The sequence below is a fragment of the Corvus cornix genome, chromosome 4 (genome assembly GCF_000738735.6).
Source record: "Corvus cornix cornix isolate S_Up_H32 chromosome 4, ASM73873v5, whole genome shotgun sequence".
In the NCBI taxonomy this organism is placed as follows: Eukaryota; Metazoa; Chordata; class Aves; order Passeriformes; family Corvidae; genus Corvus; species Corvus cornix.
In genome coordinates, this window is record NC_046334.1 from 59,024,477 (window position 1) to 59,044,000 (window position 19,524).

At 35.4% G+C, this 19,524-nt stretch overlaps 1 protein-coding gene across 3 annotated transcripts in view; it reads left to right on the plus strand.

The window, feature by feature from the left end:
• Positions 1-19,104, plus strand: part of BOD1L1 (biorientation of chromosomes in cell division 1 like 1) — a 36,869-nt gene extending 17,765 nt beyond the window's left edge. The window contains exons 12-25 of one of the 3 annotated variants that reach the window (XM_039550521.1): positions 1,072-1,141; positions 3,691-3,734; positions 4,615-4,702; positions 5,755-5,834; positions 6,470-6,554; positions 7,539-7,612; positions 8,921-8,996; positions 9,077-9,111; positions 11,017-11,062; positions 13,942-13,976; positions 14,082-14,166; positions 14,606-14,759; positions 16,399-16,542; positions 17,716-19,104. In XM_039550521.1, coding sequence (XP_039406455.1) covers positions 1,072-1,141; positions 3,691-3,734; positions 4,615-4,702; positions 5,755-5,834; positions 6,470-6,554; positions 7,539-7,612; positions 8,921-8,996; positions 9,077-9,111; positions 11,017-11,062; positions 13,942-13,976; positions 14,082-14,166; positions 14,606-14,759; positions 16,399-16,542; positions 17,716-17,824 — 1,125 coding nt within the window. In that variant the 3' untranslated portion in view covers positions 17,825-19,104. Of the gene's footprint in view, positions 1-1,071; positions 1,142-3,690; positions 3,735-4,614; positions 4,703-5,754; positions 5,835-6,469; positions 6,555-7,538; positions 7,613-8,920; positions 8,997-9,076; positions 9,112-11,016; positions 13,977-14,081; positions 14,167-14,605; positions 14,760-16,398; positions 16,543-17,715 lie in introns of all 3 variants that reach the window. The other 2 variants (XR_005601702.1, XR_005601701.1) reach the window with 2 other exon arrangements.
• The last annotated feature ends 420 nt before the right edge of the window (positions 19,105-19,524 follow it).

Sequence of the window (19,524 nt, forward strand, 5' to 3'; positions counted from 1 at the left end):
AGCCATCCACACCCCAGCTCTTAGAGCTGGCAGATGTTGGTTTAGTTCTTTGAACCAGTAAACAAACCTACACTGCTGTTCATTGCATTGCATCACTTCCTGGCCACTCTTGAGACTCTCACATCTGCGGTGTGTTCGAGCAACACTTGCTGCTGTTCTGTTCTGATAACTGCAGCCCTGTCACAGAACAGTGAGGCACCCTGGAAAATGCAGGGTGTTTGGGCTCATGGTCACCTATAGCTTGTGTAAGACCAAAGCTGAATCTGTCTGTGTGTTTGGGCTGTGATCCATAGTAGGCAGGATTCCACATGGGTTAATTCCTTTTTCAGATGCAGGAGTGCATCCACATATTTTGCCAAGCTCTGAGAATAAGTTATCGAGGGATAAAGTGGTTCAGAATCTCCCAAGCATCTGTGAAAGGGTGGACTTCAGGAAAGCTTAAATCAGCTTCAGTCTGGTGGGATTTATTGATAAGAGTTGAATTCCACTTGAAAACAGCTGTACTGTTTACCAGCATAACAGAGTTGTAGAGTCAGTATAGCCATAATGTGGAACTGTATCTGCGTTTACAATGTTTGGATCAGACTTAGGTACACTTAGCTCCATGTAGCATTATTTATGCAATAGTAACTTTGAGCTGATCTGCAACTTCTTTTTTTTATTTTTAAATCGCAAGCAAACCTAAAAAATCCACCCAAAACACAAGTTGAAGGGAGGTCATTGTACTTCATTATACATTGCAGACCCCTTTTTTCCCTGTATAGGTGAACATTTCTACACTATTGCTTGTGTTTGGAACTCAGAGTAGGTGTTGCACCTTGAATGCCTGGAATCTGCTTTTTTAAGCTAACCTCTGGTACTAATATTAACTCCAAGGTCAAATCTAAGTTCTGTACTATTGAACTTAGCTCTGACTATTCCTTCTTAATATATGTACTATCTTAATAAGAAAGCTTTTGAAGACTTCTATAGTTTGTGATAAGACGATGTTCATCATGATACGAAGGAGCAGAGTGAGACATACTTGTTCTGAATATCTGCAATATTTGTTTCTTTTGATTTTGTATTTAGTCACAACAGCCTGAAAGTGCAAGAAGTGAAGAGGGATGTGTGGATCTTCAAACTAAAGAATTGCAAAAAGGTGATTTTTATGCTGATAGCAACTTAATTTCATGCTTAAGGGACTATTACTTATGACGGGATGGTTGCAGATTTGTTATATGTGACATATAAAGGAATTGAAGAAAGCCTTCAGAAATCTTTAAATGTTTCTAGTACTTCAAGGGGGGCTTGAATTTGGTTTGTGGGAAAGGAGGGTCAGAATTTTCTTCCAACATGATATGCTGAAAGTAGGAAAGGATTTTATAATTTAGGATTTTTTAAAAAGTAGACTGCTAATATTCTGTTTAAAATCAATAAATACAGAAGAACATTTGTCCAGGAAAGATACAGAAACTTCCCCAAGGAATGGCTTTCTTTCTTACAGATTTAGAATATCCTGGTTTTAGGGTGTTGTGACAGGCCTTGTGAGGATATAAAAATAGTAAGTACTGTATGACAAGTCACAGAGACTTTACAGAAAATTTCTGTTGTTTTTTTTTCTTTCTTGCTCTCCAAAAGATTAAAATATTTGTGGCCATCCACTCAAATTTGAAGAGCAGTTATAAGTAGGTAATCATCAACTTAGGAACCTCAATTAGTCAGCTTGGATCTGTGCTCAGTAATTCCTTTTCCATGTACTTTAACTAATCTTCAGTGGGACCAAAACTAAAAAAGAATCCATTCTTTCCAAAACCAAATTATGCGTTGCAATTGTTTGGCTTTCCTGTTAAAACAGAAACAAATGCCTGCTTTGTGCCCATCAAATGGGATGGATTTTGTGCTCCAGATGCATTACAAAGATGTTTACAACACTACCAGATGAGAGCTAATCCTCAGTTATTGAAATAACAAGCAGAACTAAAATGAATCCCAAGAGGTACCAGCGTTACTGCTGCTTATATTGTCTGGGGAGGTTAAAGATGCATTTCCTCTTACAGAAATGAAAGCTCTTACAGAAATGCAGCTGAAAGCCTACATGCTATGAAAGGACACACTGTTAAGCTCACTTCTAAATTTTTAGACATACCAAATAGGCATACCAAAATAGTAATTTACCAAATGAAAAACAAAAATAGCAGTAAGGTGAAATATGAGCATTGGTATAAAACTTTGTAATTCTTGTTTTTACTCTCAGGGTAGCTCAGATTCATATTCTTGTTTATAGGGTGGTGTGTATTCAGCTGAGTGGTAAGAGGCATGCTCTGCTCACAAGAAAGCAGATGTAAACCCTGAGAACTGGTCAGAAGAATGTAGACTTCAGGACAGCAGATCTAAAATTCAGAAAGGTTTTTCTGTATTGTGAGGTTTCTTTGAAGTGCCTTTAAAACTCTGCTACTTCCCATCACTCATTCACCCAGATAGACAGTACTTAAAATGTGCAGATTGAGCTAGCTGAGATTAATCTTGTTTCTTGTAAAATGTTTAACAAAAATCCATTTGTTGCGTAAATTATGTTGGGTATGACACGTTCTGAAGACTAATGCCTTGTAGGTCTTGGTAGAGAGGTTTTTTTCTCCTCTGCAATAATCTCTCATATATGTATATATGCATGCTTATATACATACAGCTCAACATACGTAAAAGGAAGTTGTTTTAAAAGACAAATGTGTGTCCTGTCATGAATATGAACAGCAGACACAGTAGTTTAGTAGTCCAAGATTCTTTGGAATGTAAACAAATCATTGCTGTTTGAGTGGGTAGGAGCTAGCTCTTCATTTGACACTGCTTTAAAAATTGAAAGATGTGCAACTCAGCAGTGTAGCTGTGGAAGAATTGTTGCTAAAACATGTAGATTTAAGAAATGAGCTACAAAATATATAAAACTATGTAAAAAAGAGTGGGTTTATTGGATTTTAGGTTTATGTTCTTACTGTAACTAAAAGGAAAGTTGCTTGGAATGTTTCAGCAACTTTTAAAAATTAAGATATTAATTCATCGCTTTTATGAATCAGATATTAAGAACACCTGATAGAGCAGCTTTATAATTCTCTTTATGTACTGGAAGTTACGGAATTCTTTCAAAACTTCAGACCACTCATCAACTCTCATAATTATTTTCCCTGTGTTTGTGATATGGAAGACTGAGGCTGTAGTTCATCAGAGTATAGTAGAGTGTAGCAATTGGACAATTTCCTTACATGCATTCTATCAGATACAGATCTCACTAGTACAATTATGCAAACTTCAGTTCTCTGAAAGCATAATCTTACAGCATAGCTCAATCACATTTTACTTCATCCCATGATCCAGTATCTAAGACTGTGATGGATGAAATTCTGATTCAAATGGTAGAACTGTATTTGAAATGTCAAAGTCACCATAAATTTCAAAGATGACAGCCCCTTCATTGCCTGTATTTCAACCATAAAGTGATTCTTAGTTATCCTATGCTCAGAAATTCATATTCTTGTTTTGTTTTGTGAGTATATTGTTAAAGAGAAGATTGGCTGTCTCTTATTTCCAACATTGAAAGTAAGTTTTACATAGTTTCAGGTTCTCTAGAATCCTTTCAGGGAGGTGAAGTAGAGGATACTGTGATACTTTGCTGTTGTTTAGCTTTTCTGATTGTGTTGTAATTATTTTTAATAGATATGCTGCAGAGAAATACTCCTTTAGAAAGAGAAACTTCTCATGTAAGTTCTTAGTTTTTAAATTTATTCTCTAAATCTGTGCTGCTTTTCTCATACTTGAATTTACTTCTATTTACATTAAATATTCTCTAAAGGGAAATATTATTTTTGTATATGCAGAGCCTATGTATACTGAGTCTCTGCAGCTGTGTAGGTTGATGTCTAATTATTCTTTATAATCTGCCAGTAAATAAATCTTGTATTGTTGTTCCATAGTCTGTGACTATTTCAAGACTTAACTGGCAGAAAAGATAAGCTTGATTGATCTCCATGACAGTAGAGGAAAAAAAATAGGGATTATTCTTGGAGGTTTTGATCACAATTAGAAACCTATTTTAATGCAGTCTGAGGTCTTTCAGAAGAACTTAGACTTAAGAGGGATAACTGGGAAACTTGCAAATGTAAAATGTATCTTACGGAGCAGAAATGATATTAAATACGGGTAGCAAGCTGACATTGTTTGTTGTTGCTTACACTTGAGTAGTAAATTTATTTATTACTGTATTGAAATGCTGGTTGGCGACATTTCTATTGTTCTTGCATGTAGGAAAATGTCCTTTAAATCCAGAAATATTTTGTGTGATTTACTGCAATGAACTATTTTTAAAATGTGTAGTAGGGTGCTTAATTCTGAGACTTTTTCAGTAAAAATATCAGTCAGAAATTCTGAAAATACCACAATACTGAAAATATGATACTTTGTGCTGTTCTGTAGTAGTAATGTTACTTGAGTTCTAGGAATAAATTCCTTTTGTAAACTGCTGCTTTCCATTTTTAATGTATGTTGTACTTGAAAGTAGCAAGTCGAGAAAAGTTTCTCCCTTCTGTGTTTATAAACTTCATGGAAAAAAAGAAGTTATCTTTCTTTGTGTTTTGTGTGTAGGTGGAAAACTTGGCTACCCAGGTAACTGAAGAACATAGATCTAGAGGAATACAATGTGAATCTTCAGAAACAATGGAGAAAGAAAAATGTAAGTGATACAGAAGTACACAAATTTGTGCAAAGCTTTTCTGTGGCAAAACCAAGTTCTACTGTGGTTAGGCCATAAAATGGTATTTTTGAGAAAAGAATGGTATATAGGAAATTCCGAACTCCAAAGCAATTTATATTCCCAAAACAACTTCTAATATTACAGTTAATATATTTGATAAAAATATTATAACAAATTTAATTACTGCACAGAGCATTACAGTAGTTTTTTCAATCTTAAGTGAAGAAACATTTTTGTTTAGAAAAATTACTAGTTTTATCCTTTTAAAGATAAGGAGCTGATCATTGGAGGAAAATCTAAACATTCAATAGACTTTGTGGGGCTGGATGCTTCCTTTTCTTAGGTTGGAAAGAACTACATTTTAGTGTAGCCTTTTATTTGTCTGGAAGCAAAAGGTGAGAAGAAATTCAGTCCATTGAATGGCATAACATTTTTAAATTAAATTTAGACAAAGTTAACATAGAAATAAGTTGGGCATTTTGTTGATATAGTAATTACAAGACTGACAGTGTAAAATCTCTTCAAGCTCTGGATTCAACTTCTTTTGTCTTTTCAGCATCAGAACAATTTAGAAAAAGAGTTAGTATAATTAATAATAGCATTTTTTTAACAGCTTATTCTTCTTCTAAGAATTTTGATTTGATGAAGTGAGTAATTAGAAGTCATGTATTCATTAGTGTCCCACAAAGCATTAACCGCTTTCCCTGTCTCTGGGTGAGTTGAAGTTAAGGTTGATGTTCTATTTCTTGATGTGGTCCCACCAAATTTCAATTTTGGCCTTGTCTTTAAAAACAAACAAACAAAACAAACCACACCTGTAACATACAAGAAACATGTAATTCTCTTTTGTTATTGTGTTGTCTTCCCTTTTCAAAGAGTGGTTAGAATAACGATCTGTTCATCTGTAAGTAAGATGCTGCTTTTCAGACTTTTGAATCTCAGTAATAGTGAGCTGGTATAAAAGTGGCATGAAAAGATGACAAATGCAGAAGACACTTTTTTAACATTTCAGTTGTCACTTGGTTTTACAGGCAACCAGCTGATTGCTCAGGATGTGCTAAAAGATGATGAACAAAGTCAGTGTTCCAAAATGAAACCTGATAACATTAAGGTATTTTCCGAGAACTTCTTTATGTTCTGCAATTGTAAATAAGATTAAAATCTAAGTCATTATTTCTCCAGCAATTTATTTTGGGAGGTGTTTCCATAAATAAGCTGCTTTTGCATTGTCTTGAATATAAAAGAACTGACTAGAGAATGATATGTTTCAGTGGGGGAGACAATATAAAAACAAAAAGCGGGGGTCTGTGTTGAATCTCTTTGAGGTATGGAAGGCTGAGAGGACAGAGTTGAACAATAGGTAGGAGCTTGGGATCTCATGGAGCATTTTTGGATCCCAGCTGTCCGGTCAGTTCAGCATCAACATGGACATACTGATCTGAGATCTTCAAGAGGGTATTGCACTTCACTCAAGTTCTGACTTTGTACTGATTCCTGCTAGATCAAAACAAGAATTAAGGCAAAATAGATCTTCTTTTTAGGAGTACATGCAGTATATTTGGGACTGTCTCACCCATTAATTTGTGATGAAGCTTCTCAGCATCAAAGTTTTTAAGATGCAGTACAAAATCTTGATGAGTAAAATAACTACTCATGTATCAGGGTGGGGTGTTTTTTTAGTGTAACTGGCAATGATCTTCAATGTGTGGTAAGACATCTTTTCTCTCTTGTTTCAAAATAATGTAGGAAGTTATTTCAGGTGATGCAGCAGAAGTGTCCAAAGAAATTGATGTAACACAAACACCTCCTAGAAGTACTGTGGAAGAAAAAGGTAATTAAACTGCCCATTATGGCAGATTTTCTGAACACGTACTGAATGCTCATTTCATTTGAGTGATTTTTGAGAGAAATTGGGAACTTGATCCCAGCAAATATACTTGCATGTATTCTTTAGTTGATTTCTGCTCTATTACTGCTATCAAATAATGCATTAGTCTTAGTTTCTTTAATGGTGAAAGAAGTTTTGATGTTTCTGCTGTATTACCACCCATTTGCTCCATTACTGCTTCAGTATGTATCTTGGGTAGGAAAGCTAATGGGAAATAAACAGGTAGGCAGGCAAATAGCACAATCAGCATTATATGATAAGAACATCTCCTAACTCTGACCACAAGCAGGAGCTGTCCTGTGTAAAAATCCATGACATAACCATCAAATGAGTTTTGTTTGTTTCTGTAGAGAAACCAACCAGAAAAGAGTGCAAATTGCACTGTTGTAATTGACTTCATTGCACTAAAATAAATAATAAAAGATGGCATATCCACATTATTAATATCTGTTTTAATGTTACTTCAGTCTGTCTTTCTGGGAACAGTGTGAGATCTTCCCTGATGTTAGTTTAACCTATTAATAGCTTTGTTTCTCATGTGAGCAAGATGACAAGTATGAGTCTGTTCTGCAATGTGCTTGTATCCTCAGCTTCCTGTTTCATGGAACATGTGAGAAAATGGAATAGGGGCTTGTATTTGTTGTACCATTTTATAGTATGCCACAATAGTGAGCTTTTGATTTTACCTTAAAATAGGAGACCTTCTTAACTCATCTGGTGTTAGGGAAGCATTTTGGCAGACCAATACACTGTTGCTACAAGGCAAACAGTGTTGATTTCTGATGGGTGTTTTTAGGGAATTTTGGGCTAAGGAATGAAATAACGTTTTCAGTGTGGAGGTTGTGGCTTGTACTACATTTCCTTTGCCTAATAAAACAAAGGTATACAATTTCCTTTCTTTATTTATTTTATTTTGTATGTGTGAAGATGAATTTAAGATTGAACAGGAAATGTCTGAAAAGAAAAAGCGCAGTCTAGAATCAAATGAAAATTCTCCAGAGGTGAGTGGTCTTACTCATGATAACTCACTGAGATAGTGCAGATTCACAGTACTCTATCTTTGCAGTGGATAAGTACTTTGTATTTTGTTGACAGCAATATTAAAACTTGGCCTTCACCTACTAAGAAATAGTTGTGAAAATTTGTTTGGTACTGTAAAGTACCAAGGACTTATGTAGCTCTGTCACAAAGTATAAACTCACAGACCATAAGACATCAATGTCTGATTACCAAAGTAGGACTAACTCCCTTGCTATGCTTAGTAGTGCTTACAAAATGTCTAGGAAGCAATTACATGGAGTTGTATTATATAGAAATCATGTTTTCTGAAAACTTTCTAATTGATATGGACAGTTTACTCATTAACAAATATGACTTGGCTTTAAAAAATACTATTTTTGAACAATTTTTAAAGTCTTTATATTATCTCCTAGGCACATACTTGTGATATTCTACAGTATGGGTTGTAAAAAAATGTCTGAACCCTAGAGGTTAAAATTGATGCTGGCCTCTAGAAATAGACACTGATCTCAGAAAGGTGTTGGCTTTCATCATTTTCTTTCTTTGCCTCAAATTTGGAAGTGAAAGAAAATTTAAGGAATACATTTTTATGTTTGTTCACTTGAGGTTTGAGTCTCTTAGAACCATTCTGGGGGAGATACTGCTAAACTTCGGTAAATGCTGAATGAAGCATTTAATCTTCTCTTGTATATAAGAGAAAATCTATTATTGGGGATTTCACAGTCTGAGCATCTGACTGTATTTATTATTTAAAAGTTGTCTTTCAAAGCTTAAAACTTCAAAGGAAGGGGCCTTTTTTTGCTAAAGATCCTGTTTATATAGAGAATATCAGCAATCTGTTTATCACAATAATTAGGTTATTAGCTGTTTGAAGCACTTGCTCAACTTACAGGATGTATACTGAGCTATATGGCACTAGGAAAACGTGCTCATGGGATGTAAAGTCTGGAGTTCTTTTATGGGGTAAGCCAGCAGCATTGGTGAGACCAAGTGGTAGAGATTTTGGGGCTAAGGGAGCAGGAGGCACTGCATTCTCAGACATGCTTTGTGCCTGAGTCAAGCCACAGAGTGTTTTGTGTAATTGGGAGTTGTCTTGTTTCTTTTCACCTATATTAGTTGATTCATAACAGGCAGTGTCTCTTCCTCTGAAACTTGCCTCATCTATTTTTTAACTGAAAATCACTACTTCTGCCACTGTCACATTATGAATTCAATTAGCAGTCTTTGTATTGTATTGCTCAAATGCCAGTTACAGTAGCTAAAATATTTTTGTCTTTTATTTTTAATAGGAAAATCAGCCTGTAGTAGTGAAACGCAAAAGGGGACGGCCTCGTAAATACCCTCTTGAAGCAGTACAACCTGGTGGTAAGTAGTTCATAATACCTGTGTGAAAAAACAAGGATAATAGTGACATTCAAGTTCTGAACTCATATTTCTTCCCTCAGGTGGGGAGTCAAAAGCTGATATGAGCACTGGGAATGTAAGTGCCTTTATTTTGTTTGGGTGCATTTAAACACAGTATTTCAAGAGCCATTTACCTGTTTAACAGTTTACAGCATCTCAGAAACATCTTATGGGAAACTTGATAATTGAGTTCAGTCTAAGCAAACAAAAACGGTTAATAGTCTCTCTTTATATTTTGATTAAAAAGTTCATCTATATTGTGTTAAGTCAGAACATAGCAAGTTACCTATCAGCTTCATGCTTAGTTCACTTAATACAAATTTAAGTGTTGTGCGGGATAGCAATATATGCTTGTGTGCAGGGTGAAATTTTGGTGGTGTGCATGTGTGTCTTTTAGTTCGTGCTGAGAGTAATTTTGGCCTGAAGAGCAAGGGCGACTTTATTTCAAAAACGAATTTTTTTTCCCCTCTGCTGAATGTGTCATAATAGTAGCACATAGTATCTCTTCATAGCTGTAAAATAAAATAGTATGTATATTGCAACATTACAGTTCATGCAAGAGGTAGACACATAGTGGTGTGTAACCTAGGAGCTCATGAAACATACCTCTGTCTTTTAAAGCTCAGTGGTAGTTTTATTTCCTAACTCCTGTGAAGGACATTGACAGCTAAGAAAGTGTTCTGTTGGCATTGTTTCTGCAATCCAATTGGATTACAGCACAGGGCAATAATGGGTCAGGCATGTTTGTGGAGTACAACCAGGTGGATTTATTCCCGTTGAAGGCTTCTCTCCAGGGAATTCCTCTATTTCAAAATCAATGTTATTGCATAGAAAAGGGGTTATTTTAAAGTTATGTTGAAACACATGTTTTCTTCCTGCTTGCCTGGTGAGGCATCAGCTGGCATGGCTGTTGGAGATCTTGGGAATTTACCTAGTTTATGGATAACAGGAATTATTGTCTCTGCTTGTTCTGTCCTTGTATTTCAGGCAGCCCTTTGAGTCCTGTCCCTTCTTACAGGTTGGCTGGAATTCTGTTTCAGAATTCCTAGTCTTTCCTAATTGATTTTTTTTTTTCAATATTAATTTAATGAAATGTAATTTGATCTGGTGTGTGTTTTGGTATTTGGTTTTGGTGTTGTGGGTTGGTTTTTGTTTGGTTGTTATGGGGGGGGAGGGTTTGTCCAGTTAAGGATTAAAACAAATTTTAAAATCACCCTCAAAAATAGGTGTACCTTGGCACTGTACTCAGTGCCAGTACTGGAACAGAATCATCTTGTTCTGGTTCAAGTATTTAAAGGTCTTGTACCTCTTAGTGATGAGTGAGTGATTGGTGTCAGCTGCAGGCTGGCTCAGGGAGGAGTGATACCTGCCCTCCATCTGAGACAGGGGTTCTCTAAGGTGAGATACCTTTACATGACAGTTTCCCCAGGGCTGCTTTGGGAACATGTTGCTACTTCAGAGGAATCATAGGCATCCTACTGCAGTCATTTGGTGGTGAAAGCACTGAAGTTTTTGGACAGTCATCACAGGACATTGTGTAATTATACGTAGCTTTTTCTGCATTCTGAGTAAATAAAAAATTTGTGGTGGTTTGTAGTTCTGTAAATCTGTATGTAGGATTACATAAAGTGACTGTACAAAACTTCTTTGTTGATAACTAAATACTCAGAAATGTGTTTGACTGAAACTGCTTTTATCTTTTGTGTCTTTTATTGCAATTATTTTATTGTCAGGTTACTGAAAGCGCTATGATTGGTTTATGGGCTGATTTGACTTGTTTCAGTTCTTTATCAAAACAGAAAAATGGATCCTATTGTTAAACTCAGTACAAACTTTGTGTGCTCATTAGAATGTTCACATGTTCTAGATCTACAGATTCATTCTGCAATGAATCTGAGCAAGCTTCTGTGATTATGTAATACAATGCTGAATTTTTCTGATTTTCTTTAAATTAAGTAACCCACTTTTTTTTTCATTTCAGCTGCAGTCTCCTACCTTTGCAAGCAGAGGGAAAACACCTCCAACAGGTAAGAAAATTATATCTGCCTCAACATATAAAACAAAAAATGGAAGAAGTAAAGAGGGTTTTCACAAAAATCACGTGTGAATCACTTTCTTCATCCTGATATCATCTCTGGCAGTCAGTGTTATTCATGAATGAAAATGTCTGAAGTAAGAGATGAAGTGAAGACTTGTCCCAAATTGCTACCAAGTTTTTCTTTTCAAAAAAGAGCAGCTTGATAAGAACTTAGTTGAAAGATGCAGCAGCACTACTCAGTGCTGAATAATGCATTGCAGAATATACCAAATGACTGAGTGGGCTAAGTACATGGCAAAGCTTCAGAGGAAGGTAGGTACCCCTATCATACTGGCTCTTAGTGACTGTTTTTCATTTCTGCGTGTTTTCTTTCATACAGTGACTATCAATCACTCTTACTACATTAAATTTCAAATTTTGTTCAGTTAATTGGTTTATCTGTTGATATCTATCTAAAGAGCTTAGAGGTATCTTGGGATGTTTCTTCTTCCGTTTTCACAACTGCTGTAAGATCTGTGGAAGATGGTTGCTTAGCTTGACTCAAAGATGTTCTCTTAGTGCTTCAAACTAAAATACAATTAAGTGAAATACCTTTCTGTTTCTCTTTCCTAATTTTTCTTGTGTATAGAGTCTGAACTGCATTGGTTGTTTAAATGTGTCTTTTTAATTATGGCCATTCATAAAACAAACTTTAAAAACCTATTTCAGGAAGCAGGTGAACCTGAAAAGTAGGTTAAAAATTGTTTGTAAACAAATGCAAACGAACATGTAACAAATCTGAGAAAACAAATTTTCTGGAGTGTCCAAAAGCTTAGGTTTCTACAGAGATACTAATTTGGCTGCACTGCACATATGGACTGTTTCCTATTTTCTCCACATTTGTTAAGATGTCAGCTTTAATCCATATGCTTCAGAATTGTCTCTGAAGGGTTAGCTCATTGTGTGGTACTTGACTTCTGTGAACTGCAAAGAGAACAGACAAGAATGTGAGAATGAAATAAAAGTGCATTCTACTTTGTTTTTTATCCAAGAGGACAGACACCTCACCGTGTACTTAGTTTGAGTGTGTTATGTAACATTCCATTTTCCAGGTACAAGGCTGTTGATACCACTGCAATGCTAAGAGAAGTGTATAAAGTGGAAGAATGCACTATTAAACTTTTCATCCTATATTAGTATTCACATGCATAAAGGGCTTGAAAACCCTTGAAATTGCAATGAGAAGGAAGCCAAGTTGAATCCCTCTGTGCAGTTCACTTATTCTGGTAATTTCTGGGTGTTCTGCATAAGGATTTGAAATAGGGACACAGCCACATGTGGAGTGGGATGCAGAGATTTATTTTTGGTCACTACAGCACATGCAGTTAAGAGGTATATGTTTTATGAAGGCATCATCCTCCCATAACACTGACACTGAACTTGAAACTAATTACTTAGCACTAATCAGCAGTTGCTGCTCTAAAATTAGTAAGATTTTTAGATACCATGTCTTATTATTTTTATACTTACCTTTAGGCAAAAGTATTACATTTTCGTATCTTACAGAGGGTTGTCTGTTAAAGGCATGTCATGGATCTAGATGGGATTATTCTTGAGTCAAAAACCCCTTTGCCACAAATTTGCCAAAATGGACCAGAATTTTGAAGTATCTCTTTTGAACAAAACAGAACTAATACATGCTGCTTGTATTATGTATGTACTTACGTTGTGTGAAGAACTTAATACAGTGGACAGTCCTATGTTTTATTTCACTTACTTTTTTAATACTTAAATATATTTGTGTTGTACTTCATTTGCTTTTTTATAAAGTTTTTCCCCATAACCTTACAAAGGAGTTCCAAAATGCTTGCGTGTGAGTTTTAGAATATGTTTCTGCTCTTTGAGATCTATTTTAGATCCGTCGCATTGATGTTCTTTTGTTTGTTCTGTCAGTCTAATTGGTGAGGGTTTTAGCGTTTGTGTCCTCTTTCATATAGCTTTCAGAAATTAGACAGGAATTTTATGGCAGGGGAAAAAAAGATACAAAAACTTGCTTTTATTTAGGTTGCTTCTCTTTTCTATTGCTAAGGATTTTTATCCTTGCGGTGTTGAGATAATTCTGCTTGACAGAGTTCAAAAGCTTTGTAAAATAATCTCTCTCATCACAGAGTTAGGGTAGAAGTGGTAACCATGGAGAGAAGCCAAGTTGAGACATGGGATGTTGAGTTAAAAATCTGTTTTAACATGTATAGGCTAGCCTGTAAAAATTACTGAATTGCAAGTAAGAAGTATTTCAGCAGAGGAAGTCATGTAATTTGCATACCAGGTACTAGAAAGGTTTTAAATAGTGTCTTCTTGAGCTTCATCTTGGTCATCTTGGTGCTTCAGCATGGGCACAGTTAAGCACTAGAACAGATTTACTGGAGGGACCATGTTCTTGGAGACTTTAAAAATTGGACTGAACAAGGTCTTGCCCAGTATGATCAGATCAGTTAATTTAGCCAAGCTTTGAACAGGAGATTGGACTAGGTGACCTCTAGAGGCTCCTTCTAAGCCAAATTTTTCTGTGATTCTGTAATTGGTTGACAGTAGTTAAAAGGGGCAAGTAACTTTGCTTTTCCATTAAAACAAAACAGCATATACAACAAAGCAATAAATACTGTCAGTCATATAAAGCCTTAGTACTTAAAAAAAAAATTTAATCGTTATCCCAGTTTCTGTATATAACAAAGTATAACAAAGTTATTTTCTAAATTAGAAAAAGACTTTAAATGTTTTCTGAGCTACTATGATGTTTATGCAAAGTTGAGAGAGTATGAAAGAACTCCCTTTTAAATTGACTGGTGAAAGATTTGAAGTTCAGGATTAAGTTTTGTTCTTTCTTTTTAGGTACAGACATATCTAATAAGAAAGAAACAACAAACGTAAGTGCAATTTGTAAATTTACAAGCAGTATGTAATGAAAAATGTCTGTCTTCTATGTAAAGTAGATAGTTCTTGACTTACTTGGTTCCATTTTGTTTTTTCAGGAAGATGAAACTGAGAAAGCAGAAATGGTTGTGCGTAAAAGGGGAAGAAAGCCCAGGCGTTCTCTGGTTCAATCAGAGGAAACTGGTAAAAGCTATGCTACTCCTAACAGAATAAGAAAATACTGCTGTGCCTTTCTGTTTACTAATAGCAACAAGATAAGCTTTATTCAATTTTCCTTTCTTGAGGAAAAATCATTGAATTACAGCTAGTGTAAATATTATGTAAATATGTGTAAATTGCTGTAATCTCATGTCAGAATTGCTACATCCCAGATGATTCTGTAAAGCCTCATGAATTTTCTATGAATTCTGGCTATGAGCTGTGTAAGTAAACTGTGGTGAATGCGTTAGCAAGATTTAGTCAAACAAGTGTGAATTAAAAATGTTGAAATATAAAGGAAATGGAAAATTACTTACTGAAAATGGGATTTGTGACTAGAATACCTTTTCTAAATTAAGTGTTCATGTCCTTTTGGAGGGCTTTTGGAAAATTATAGCATATGTGTAAAATTTTACATGGACAGAAACACTGGAGCCAGAGAAGAAACGTCGGAAATTAACATCTTCTGAAGATGAACTAAAAGAGCAAGAGGAAGGTGAGGAAGAGGACGGTGAGGAAGATGATGATGCACATTCTGGGGCCACAACTAGATCAGCCACAAGATTAGAGGCTCAGAGGTAACGTAGAGACTCCAATAACAAGCTTTTTTCTACATTGTTCTCGGTTGTGTTACGCAGAAGAGGTTGTTACTTCCTCTTTTTGACTTTTTCTGTTTGTTTGCTTTAAATTGATAAGAGCTTCCCAAGTAATTTTGATTTTAATTCTAGTAGCACTTTTCTAGGAATGAAGAGACAAAAGTGAGGTGGGGGTAACTGTTAGGGTCTCAAAAAGCATACTTGAATATGTAACAAGGTAAGAATTGATCCTGTTGGCACTTTTCATCCTAGTGATGACTCACTAAAATTTGAGTCTAAGGATGCTTGGTTCTGATGGGTAGAATGGGACATCTGTGTTGACTGTACAATTCACCACTGGATATTTGGTGTTGGAACAAGGTGAAAGTATAATTACTCCTGTTGGTGTCTTTAAGTACTGTCCCAGTTAAATTCATGAATCTGCAGTAGTGGATGATTGAATTTCTAGTACGGTGATTTGCAATCTTGCTGCAAAAGATGTGTAGTAGCAAGAGTTCTGTTCTCAGGAAGCCGTTCTTCATCTGCTTTAGCACAGGTCTGCCTTTTTGTGGGCAAACTGAATTCTAGCAGAGCTCATCCTCTTGATCTTATTGTGGAAACAATGAAAGATAGCAGCTTTGGGAAGTTTTGATTTATGTTGCTGTCTTTCAGAAGAGAATTGGAGTCCGAGGGTTTTTTATGTTAGTGGTGAGATTACTTTCAATTGACCATATTTACTTCACTCCCGGATATTATATGTTATATTGTGTATATTATATGTTTGCCTTTGGGCAAACACATAGTGCTCTTGAACTGATAATTTCAGAACTGAGTCTGAAAGTAGTTACATGATTCTTGATTTACATAAAAACTGTGAAGGTTTACCACTACCACAGGTAGAAGGTTTACCATTACCACAGTTTTGTTTTGGTGAAGGCAAAGGGACTTCCTTTAGTCTCACGTAATTGTTAACTCTAAAGTTGTAATAAAGATTTAGATACTTGTGGGTTTATTCTGTTTGCTTGTGGAAACATCTGTTTTTTATAGATTTGGGTTGTGTCTCAGATTTCCAATGCTACCTTTCTAGCTCTGATTGCAACAAAGCATCTTTACCTTAAGGTGCTGCTTACGGTCTGCATTTTATAAGTAGCATTTGGAAATAATTTTGTGGAAGGGGATGCTTCTTCATTTTCAGGATTGCTGGATTTCTCTGACTTAAGTCACCTGTTTTCTAAACTATTAAATTAATTGCCAATAACCAGTTTTTCATGTTTTTGAACTTGTGGGTACTGAAGCTCATATGAGTGAGTTCATACTACAAGATATTCTTTTAAACATGGACACTTATGTACAAAATTTATTGCAGATTTGGAATGGGTTTTTTGGGTTTTTTTGTGAAATACCAAATATTGTCAGTAAAGTAGCCTTTTGATTCTCCATTTGATATGAAAATGCACAGCTTGGCATTGCAGTATGTCTTGAAGTAGGCAAATACGTTTTTTTCACTGTTTCTTTTGGCAACTTTGATTTACTTGTTGCAAATACTATGTATCCTTAATTATCTTCACTTGGAATGCAAGAAGAAAGTGACTTGGTAAAAGTATTTTCTTATATATAAATTCATCATTCTTTTGTATTACAGAAAACAGCCCAGCAAGCCAACCACACGTGCAACTTCTAAAGGCAGCAGTCCAAGTTCAGTTTCTCCTAGAAAACGACAGAAACTAGCAGCAAAAAAAAGATCTTCAAGCGATACAAAAATTAATAAATCTCCTCCATTGACACAGTAAGTATTAAAGTTGAATCTGCTTTGAGTATTTGTTTTGGAAGCCCCTACAGTGATCCTTTCCTTATATGTAACATACTGTTTCAAAATCTGAACAGCAGACTAGTTTTGTTCTGTTCTTTTGTGATATATAAAAGCTTTTAAAGGATTTTCTTCTGTTTACATTTTTTCTTTTTCTTCCTTTATTTGACATTTGGAAGGCTAGATTTTTTTCTTTATATCCTTGGAAACCTCTTGGGAGAATCTGAAAATGCTGTTTATGTAGTATTTTAACTTGAGCTGTGATTCTTTCCTGGGTGAGAGGGTAAGAGCATCGGTAGTTCAGGTTAAAGCTAGATATGATTATGTGATTCTAATGCTTCAAAGATCTAAGATCAGCTGATAAAAAGAGGAGAAACTCTGAGAGCCCTTAGACCGAGTTTTGAATATATTTCCCTTTCCCTCCTTTCCTGGCATTCTCTTTAATTTGTAAAGCTGAGATCACAGTGCAGAATCCCAAGGGAATAAGTAACAAATGTGACGGACAGTTGCTCTGCATCTTGTAGATTACCTGTAAAATGCATTGCATGCCAAACACGTGTTGCTGTTGTCCTCTCTGAAATGTGCCAGTGTCTTCAGGCTGAACCTGGGGAACGTGTGCATTGTGTGCTGATGGCTGTCGCAGTTCACCTCAGCTCCATTATTTTGTGTGGTTATGAATGACCAAGAGTTTAAGCCCACTTACAATTAGTTGCAGCTGGAATATGGTGAGCATATATAGATGGGGTGTGTGAGTTCACGGGGTAAGGGTATGTGATGTCTGCCCTCTACTCCCCCTTGTGTGTGCAGGGCTTGAGGCACTATTGCTGCTATTCTGTCTTTGTGAGACAGGGTACAGGGTAATGAAGGCCATTATGTTCTGTTATAAATCCACAAACCTTTCCAGAAAAAGAGAAGGAAGAAGGGGAATTCTAGCCCCAGATTCTACGTATGGAGCACTCTCCAGCATACTGAAATAATACCCCATAACCTGTTAAGAAGTGTGTTTTAGTAGTAAGCTTTTATATAATATATATCCTTGTAGTTCAGCAGAGATGGACAATTTATCTCTGCCCTCTGAACAGAATTGTGCCTGACTGCTCTTTGTTTTACAGGTTCTACCATTGTGAAAATAATTATTAATATGCTTTTCAGGTTAAAGGTGCAGTCTGCCAAGCGTAAAAGGGAGGACAGCCCAACAGTGGTACGGAGAAAAGGCCAGCAGAAAACAGAGGAGATGCCAGTAAAGAAAGCAAAACGATAATCTTTACCAGCCAGTACTGTTCTTGGAAGAGTCAAAAGGAAAACAAACATCTGTGCTTCTATTTTTTTTAAAGCAAAGGGATTTGCACGTGCTTGTTTCAGAGCTCTAAGTTAAACAATGCAGTACTTTTAAGTTACATTTTAAACAGCTTTATAAACTATTGTTTATACAGAATATTATGTACATTTATTTCAGATGAAAAATAAGTTTACTTTGTATCTGAATGAAAAACAAAGTAGTTATATATTTTATCACTGACTTGGAAAGTTGGAGTTTCCCAATGTGACGTGCTAATGCAGATGCTTCCAACCCATAAGGCACCCGTGTGCCTAGTAATACACTTTGTACATAAACTTGTAAAAATAGGTTGTATTTTACTCTGTGTATGAATCTAATCAATGATGGACATTTTATTTATTATATGGAAAGCATTGGTCTGTAAACTTTAGTATATACCTTAGGGTTTTTTAATTATATATTTTACATTCTATGCAGATGTCAGTAGGAAACTTCCCCTCCACTCCCCCAGGGCTGTCTAAAATCTGAAGTTCTCTAAAATATGCTCAGACAGTTGGTAAAGTATTTTTCTCGCATGCGTTAAAGTAGTTTAGCATAGTGAAAGGGACTTGGCTCCTTTCTGTTCACATTTGTGACAAAGTATGACATTTAAAATGTAATCTTACTAGATTATATTTTCTCTTGTAAATTTACTACCAACTTCAAGAAATAAATAGTAATAGGTTAGATTTATTCAAAGTCAACCAATACCAACCTAAAATGGAACAGTTTTATTTTGCAACTAAGCACCTGTTCTTTCAGTATTTATCTTTTTCAACAGAGGGACCCATTGAAATCAAACATCACTTCTCCTAACTATAGAGCTTCAGCATTTTGTGTTACATTTTATACACAGGTATTAAAAATAGAAGCTGGTATTATTGCCAGAATCTTTTTTTAATGTATATTAACTCTGGTAAGAGCAAATGTTCAAGTGAAGTTGTATATAAAGTTGAACTTTTCTTATGATCAAATGTGTCTCTTGTTATGATGTGATGAATTGCCAAACAATCTGAGATTATTTTAAGTGTTTTGTTGATATTCTGGTTTATAATGAAAAACTATTTTGGGGGTTGGAATTTTACTTTTTTTTTTCTTTATTTCTCTTTTTTTTGTGAGTTTTTTTTTTCAACTTGTTGTAAGGCAGATGTTTCCGTCAGATATTCTGCTAGGTTTCTTACTGAGATTTTTATATAAAAAATATAAAATGTTTGCCAAAAATCTGAGTTGCCTTATTTTATTTTCCTTTAATTGTTTGACTGTGGAACTTGTCTTTACAAATGTGTCTGGTTGGAGTCATGTCTATAAGCTTTACCTGGTTAGAGCCTTTAAAAAATGTTCACAAGTGCTTATATTGTAGGTATGTAAACAGTGGGGAAAGTGTGTAACTGTTCACCTGCCTTAGTACACTATAAAAGCAAGTGCACACATAATGCTTTTCTAAGTGAATTAGTCTGAAAGATGAAAATATCTTTGCTCTGAAAATTAACTCCTTTTACTTTATACAGTAACTCTGCTGCCATATTAGTACATACCTAGCTAACATACTGTTTGATATATTCCTATATATTGCTAATACTGATGTTTATACACAGTTGTAGGATAAGTTGAACCTTTCCTGTTTTCTGGTTGTTTTTTCCCTT